This window comes from Pangasianodon hypophthalmus, chromosome 23 (genome assembly GCF_027358585.1).
Source record: "Pangasianodon hypophthalmus isolate fPanHyp1 chromosome 23, fPanHyp1.pri, whole genome shotgun sequence".
Taxonomy (NCBI): Eukaryota; Metazoa; Chordata; class Actinopteri; order Siluriformes; family Pangasiidae; genus Pangasianodon; species Pangasianodon hypophthalmus.
Window position 1 is genome coordinate 736,447 of NC_069732.1, and position 7,721 is coordinate 744,167.

Genomic DNA, 7,721 nt, shown 5'->3' on the forward strand with positions numbered 1-7,721 from the left:
TGTCTGTGTTAGCTTCTGGCTCTCCCTTTTAGTTATGCTGTCATAGCTAATGTTTCAAGAGTCCCTGCTTGCTCTCTGCACGCAAAGTACATTGTCCTTAACCATTACGGGACAATAAGCATATCTAATAATCTGTGTTCTCTCTCTCCATCCTGATGCCCTACTTCTGGTTGGAGTTCTCATCACCTGAGCACTTGCTGCTGCAGAGGATGGCCCACACGGACAGCCTAAAGATCACCATGAGATTGCTGTGGATGGAACCACATAGAAACCATAAAGATGGCTATGGATGTTCTTCCTCGGATAGCATGCTCTGCAATTGCTATGAACAGTTTTTCACTCAAGTTTCCATCATTGAACAGTTGATAACTTCAACAAATAGACTTCAAGTTTAAAACTATAATGAATTCAGAAATGACTCTGATGCTCATATTCATAAGTCGCTCAAAAGCTCATAAGTTCCTGGTTACACAACTGCACTATTTGTCCATGTAGTACACAGTTATAGAGGGAATGATTTATAATGGCACTATCCGTGTCACCCAGATGAGGATGGTTCCCTTTTGAGTCTGGTTCCTCTCAAGGTTTCTTCCTCAGGGAGTTATATCGTCTCAGAGTTTTTCCTCACCACCGTCACCTCTGGCTCACTCATTAGGGATAAATTCAAACATTTAAAATTTATATCTGAAATTTATATATTTCTGTAAAGCTGCTTTGTGACAATGTCCATTGTTAAAAATGCTATACAAATAAACACTGTGGTATAATGAGTAACATTTTGTTTTTTTAGTTATATCTTCAATTACATTTACTGTATTACAAGATGGTATACAGACTCTGTAAGGATTCAGATCTGTAAGACTTGAGACAAGAGGTTTAACGTCCAACAAGACTCCTCTTTGTTCTAAGCTTCCACCGTGTGATGATTGAATTTAGCTGTAAGGAAGGATCTTACCTAGCTAGAGTAATAAATTAAGTGGCAGCAAAATGTATGGTGATTTCCCAGTTTATTAAGCATCATCGGTTTATTGGACGAATCTGTGGACAGTGTTAATCGTAACATACTGTATGTTCACAGCTGAGTGGGAATAAATGAGGCTTATCCAAATGCAAAAATGTGAGTAGATCTATTTAGATGAAAAATGAGTGCAATGATCCTGTAATATCTCTGCACACTATTCCCTAGTTAACTATGTAAAAGCTTCTGTTGAAGGTGAGGTGAGATTGCACAGGTTGCACAGGTTATAGCAGAGATACGCAAATTTCCCACATTTGCATTGCTGTGATCTTTCTCTCTTCTCAAACTATAAAGCAAGAAAGATGTTTCATCTTCCCGATGGACACAATCTTGTCATCAAATAAAACATTGTTGCTATTGTCTCTTTACACTGAGATCTAACCTTGAGGAATTTGGAATCGGAGCAAATACCCTGTAGGAGTGAGAGGCGGTACAACCCATGCCCATGAGAGAGTGGCTGTCAATCACATAATCTTTAAAAATCTACCTTTAAGGCATGTTGGTACATTAAATAACATTCAATTAGCTAATCCATGGGAACCTCAACTGTTCATCTACAGTTTGAAGATTCAGACAGGGTATAAAAGTCTGCTGAACTTCTAGTCCTCACTCACTCTCTAGAGTAAGACCGAAAAGCCTCCATCAACATGGCACGCAGTAGCTTTGCATCAGGATCCGTGTACCTCGGTTATGGTGGAGGTGGAAGGGGTGGCAGCTTACGCGCCGGAAGCGTCCATGGTGGAGCAGGAGGCCATGGGGTTCTCATCTCCCAAGCCTCTCGGCCTTTGTTGGTTGGTCCATCTAGATTAGTTGGTGGAGGCCTCGGCTCTGGTGTAGGTCTTGGTACAGGTCTTGGTGTAGGTCTTGGTACAGGTCTTGGTTCAGGTCTTGGTTTAGGTCTTGGTTCAGGTCTTGGTGTAGGTCTTGGTTCAGGTATTGGTGCAAGCTCTGCTACAGTTTTAGGTGCAAGCTCTGCTGCAGGTTTTGGCTTTGGAAGTGCTGGTGGGTTTGGAAGTGGTGCTGCATTCAAAGTTGGACCTGGGTTCGGAGGTATCATTGGGGGAGCAGATGTTGGCATCCTGGGCAATGAGAAGTTCACCATGAGGGTACTCAATGACCGTTTGGCCTCCTACCTGAAGAAGGTGCACTTATTGGAAAAGGCCAATGCAGAGCTTGAGCTGAAGATCAGGCAATTTGTGGACAGCAGGACTTCACCTATTGCACGGGACTACACTGACTCCTTGTCTACCATCAATGAGCTCCAGGCAGAAGTAAATCCTTTAAAGTTGAACTCTTTTGCTGCAGTTAGCTTAGACTTTAAAGTGTTTAAACCACTGATATTGCTTTTAGAATTTTATGGCTCACACACCTTTTCTAATCAATTTTTACTTTTCCTCAGGTGAAAGTATTTGTACTTTATTCTTAGTGGATGTTAGTTTTGTAGATGTTGAGCATACCTAAGAAAGGTCTAGAAATGCTTTGTTACCTTGGCTGTTTGTGCCTTAACTGAGTATATTGCAAATGGATTCACATTATGTCTTTGGGTTGATTGTTTTCAGATTCTGGATGCCATTCAGGTGAGAGGTACAGTCCAACTCAACATTGACAATGTCACCTTGGCTGCAGATGACTTTAGGATTAAGTAAGATCTCATATCGCATTAAAAGAACATGCTACATATGTACTACATAAATGGAAATGAATTTATTCTTTTTTTTTTTTTTTTAAAAATGCAATTTCTTTACACAGGTATGAGAATGAGTTGTCCATTCGTCAGGCTGTTGAGGCTGATATCGCTGGGCTGAAGAGGCTGCTGGATGATATCCACCTGGGCATGGCTGAGCTCACTCTGCAGATTGACACACTGAATGACGAGAAGGCCTTCATCAAGAAGAACCATGACGAGGTGATGAAGCTTTACAAGCATACAAAATGCTAAATTGTTATGAAGCATGTTTTGGATGTCAGAGTTGTCCAAACACTAAATGAAAGAGAATTGTTTTAGTGATTTTTCATCTAGATCAGAAAGGAAAGGTACAGGCATAGTAGATTTTACAAGCTGTTCAGGTACTCTTGTGAGCCAGAATTGGACAAAAGTCAGTCACTGATATTCATGAATTCATATAAATCACCTTTATGAATTAATGAGTTAAACTCAACCATCTCCTCCAACTCTGATTAATTCCAAGGAAATGGTGACCACACGCAGCCAGATGAGTGGACAGATTCACGTGGAGGTGGAAGCTGCACCACAGCAAGATCTCACCAGCGTTCTGGAAGACATCCGTGATCACTACGAGACCATCGCTGCCAAGAACCGGAGAGAGCTCGAGGGCTGGTTCAAGGGCAAGGTGGGTTCCGCTTTTGCAAAAAAAAAGTCATCAAAATGATCAAACTACCACATCATAGCATTTTAATAGAGCTGAAAGAAGATCAGGTTTTAGTGATGCGCTATTATTTAAAAACTTTTATCCAATTCAAGCACAGAGCTGAGCCATTAAGTGGTCCTGTGGCAGTGCAGGGATCAAAATTTACAACTCAAGGAAAACCTGCCCTGTCCATGAGGAAATGTGGAAATCTGGGACTTATCTTATCCAGAGTATGTCTTTGACTATGGTAACTAAACTATAACTCTATTCTCTATTTTTTCCATTGGCAGTTGGAGACCCTGAGACAAGAGGTTGCTACCGGCACACAGACCATAGCAACATCTCATACAGAAATGAGTACAGAGAAAACCAAAGTGCAGGGCCTGGAACTCGAGCTCCAGTCTGTTCTGGCCGTGGTGAGATTTACAAATCAGCATTTTATGAATTGCCTGGTTGCAGTATGGTCTCAGAATATAGCCAGTGTTAACTGAGTAGTTGTTTATTGTGTAATGTAATGCATATAAACAGAAACTCTTTGCATAGGTGTTTAAAATATAAACATTTAAAGAAAACTCACCAATTACTTTCACCACAGAAAGCATCCTTGGGAGCAAAACTGCTAGAGACACAGGCTTTCTACGCTGCGCACTTGTCAGGATACCAACTGCAGGTGAGGTTGGATGAACATGCTGTAAAGTCATTGATGAGATAGCATAAGTTTCTTTTATTGTCAAGTATCCATATTGCTTAGTTAGAGATGAATGTCATGTGTGCATTATGTTATGTCATTGTTATTTAGAAACCAAGTGCCACATTGATTCAAACTAAAATAATATACAATATATACATACTATATAATACAAGACATTATAGAGCAGGGGTTTGTTTGAATTTTTGTAATTAATCCACCCAGCTGGTGGCTGGTGGTGGATTATGGAATATATATCTTGTTCTAACACGTGTTATCTTTTCTACATTTCTACAGTAACAGCTTATTCATAGGGATTTGTATTGCAGAGGGCATACTTAGCCTATTTTACTGTACCAAGGACCTTTTATGCTCCCTGAACATTTGAATGAAAGGCATTGCTCAGCATTTCTGTTTAATTTTCATTCTCTCCTCATAAGTATGAGCATCAAAAGACTTTTCTAGAATCAGGTCAACATTAGGCGTGTCAGCCATTTCATGCCAAAAAGCAGCTAAGCTGCTAGCTGAAGAAGGAAGTGACAGCTAGCTAGCTAGACTTATAAACAACAAATTTCAGAAATGAATGCAAATAATCAAACTTTATACTTACAGTTTATTTACAATATTTACAAATTATACCACTACAGCAGGCTCCAAGCTATTCTGACTGGTGTGGATATGTTCAAGTTTGAGATGTCAGTCATGTTCATTATGTTTCTGTGACTGGCAGTAGGTTATGAGGTTACACCACTTTGAGAGATCGACCAGTTATCGTAGGGAGAAGCTGTGCATCCAGGAGGGACAAACAAAGAGCACATTGTCCAATAAATGTTGAGATGTTTTGTTTCTGCACAAAACCCTCCTGCACACACTCCATTCAGTCCCAGTGAAGCTGTGTGTTCGGGCGTGGCTCAAAATGAAGCATTTAAAGCATGGTGTCCAATCAGCGTTAATATTTTGTCCCATTAAAACACCATGTACACAAATGGGTAACAGATATCAAGAGATGCACAGGCTTCACTGGGTGTCTGTTAGCTCTGTTTCTGGGGCTTCAAAGGAGATTTTCATTCAGGCTCTGCTGTTCATCAGAAACTGTTTGAGTTAAAGGAATGAACAGCGTGATATTGCACTGAGATATTTGATCATTTGATACACTAAAATACTGAATTTCACCAAGACTTATGAATAATATAGACACTTTGGTAAACATTTCAGTGATGCAATTTAATGAAATTTTAGGGGCTGTGTAGTCAATTAAAGCAATTACCTGTGGCATATTCATAATTTAAATCATGTCTAGTAGGCAGAGCAACCTACTACCAGTGATAAGAACCCGATACACCAGGCATTAGGGATTCATGTGGTGTTGTGAAATGGGTGGGACTTGACCCTGAAGCATTGGTGCTATTTCCTGGGTATTTTAGAAACTCCTTAACCAGTGGTGACTTGTATAAACATGCCAAAGTGCAGTAATGTGGATTAAATGAGTAATTCATTGGTATGTTTCTCAAAACAAAGGTGACGAGTCTGGAGGAACAGCTGCTGCAGCTTCGTGCTAATCTTGATCGTCAAGGCCGTGATTATCAGATGCTGCTGGACATCAAGACCAGACTGGAGGTGGAGATTGCTGAATACCGGAGACTGCTGGAAATAGGGGCCCTCGGAATGTAAATCAAATCTGAATTAACTCCATATAAATCTCTTTTCCATTTTCTGTGTCTCTTATAGTTCAGAGTTGTTTACTTTTATGCTGTGTCCTGGTGCCTTGTAAGTGGTCATTTGCAAGTTGTAATAACATAATTTCACACCTCAGCAGGTTTCACGTGCAAAATGGAAAAAAAAAACATGGCCGCCTCCACAAAAGTGTGTCTTTTGTTTATTCTGTCAGAGCACAGTTGCAGGCCTGATTGGCTATTGGTGCTGTTCTTCTATAGTGAACTTTTAACATTCATGCAACATTTTGGACATTTGGAAATTGCAGTAGAGTAACAACAACAGCGGACAATAGCAAGTAGTGTTAGCAAAAACATTAGTGATAACTCTAATGTTAATGATTACCTTCTGAGAACAATGATTAGCATGATCACTGTAATAGATTTAACCAAGTACTGTGTCTGTGTATTAACTAATCTGAAGCCAGTACTGCTATAAACTTATTTAAATGTAGAGAAGAGGAACTTTACACTGTTCACAGTATGAGCGGCCATGTTGATCTGATGTCACTCCATAACCAGGGAAGGAACTGGTAGTTCAGAAGACTACTCCACGTTGACAAGTTGAAGTTGAGAGGTGTTTTCGGTGGTTTTTCCTGGTTGTAGGCAGGGAATTACAGGTTGCAACTTTGCCTCAAACGCAGCATTTCCCTCATAGCTGGCATGTAAATTCCCAGTCCATAAATTAATGATGTACATAACAAGGTAAAGAATCTAACGTCATTGTTGTCCTTCTCTGTTTCACCAGTGCCTTAGATATTACCGGCAGGAGCTCTCCTTCCGCGGCTCCTTCTGCAGCTCCTACCGGAGTGCTGCTACAGCAACCTAAAGAGAAGGCTGATCCAATTCCAGTAGAATGACAACAAAACACATGATGGAATGTATTTCACTAAGCATTTCAGTCAAGTAATAAAGATAAAATTTCAATCATGATGGTAGTTTGTGTTTCCTGTTTCACACACACACATCAAAGAATCATAACTATCAGTTCAGCAATATACAATGCATGTGTAATCCATCCGTAATGACAATTAGCCACTGTAAACATATTAATTAAGGCAAAAGTTAATATAACTAAAGCTGAAGTTTAGTGTTTGTTATCTAGTCATGCTAAATATCGCTGTAAATAATTTCAGTTTAACTGACTACACTGCATTAAAGCCTGTGTTTCTAGTTTAACTGCAATACCAAGACAGAATATTACATGTCACTAAGCAAATTATTATTTTACACCAGGAAACTGTTTGTTTAGATCATTTTTTCCCCTAATGAATATAAATAACTATGTTTTAAAATCATATTTCTGCTACATTGTTGATGTTCAGGTGGTTATTTAAGGACCATTTTATTATTCTTAAGCAAAGACAAAGGGAACAAACATCACAGTATCATAGTTTTAGTTGATTCTTGGGTAGGGACGGATTAGTAAGTCCTGGGCCCTTTCGCAGACACATCTTCCCACCCCACTATGCATGAAACAATACATGGAGCCCTGAACACACACACACACCTCACCTTACAACCCAATACATGCAGAAAAATAAAACAAAAATGGATACATTACTGTATTACGAGGACTACACATTATTCCTCTTGGGGGTTGGCAGATCTAAGAATGTACATGAAGACAAACATGGACAGTGCAGTGGAAACCAGGGACACGGTGTATAGCTCTGTTCCATCTCACCCAGATCATCCATGCAGCCACTCACCTGGTCACCATCATCATTCAGATCATTTATCTCCATGTCTATGCAGCTTCCAGTTTAAGTCAACCTTCTTCCTTGTATATATTCATGTAGATATTACCCGTTTGTGATGGTGAGTGTAGAGAGGCCGTGATTGTGAGTGTATAGGGGCCGTGATGGTGAGTGTAGAGAGGCCGTGATGGTGAGTGTATAGGGGCCGTGATGGTGAGTGTAGAGGGACTGTGA

The 7,721-nt window shown here is 40.0% G+C and overlaps 1 protein-coding gene across 1 annotated transcript; it reads left to right on the plus strand.

The window, feature by feature from the left end:
• The first annotated feature begins 1,617 nt into the window (after nucleotides 1-1,617).
• Nucleotides 1,618-6,718, plus strand: LOC113528988 (keratin, type I cytoskeletal 50 kDa). Its single transcript, XM_026917889.3, has 8 exons — nucleotides 1,618-2,289; nucleotides 2,578-2,660; nucleotides 2,768-2,924; nucleotides 3,208-3,369; nucleotides 3,678-3,803; nucleotides 3,983-4,057; nucleotides 5,594-5,742; nucleotides 6,536-6,718. Exons 1-8 carry the CDS (start codon nucleotides 1,666-1,668, stop codon nucleotides 6,645-6,647), a joined length of 1,488 nt encoding a protein of 495 aa, XP_026773690.3. The 5' UTR covers nucleotides 1,618-1,665; the 3' UTR covers nucleotides 6,648-6,718.
• Nucleotides 6,719-7,721: the final 1,003 nt, after the last annotated feature.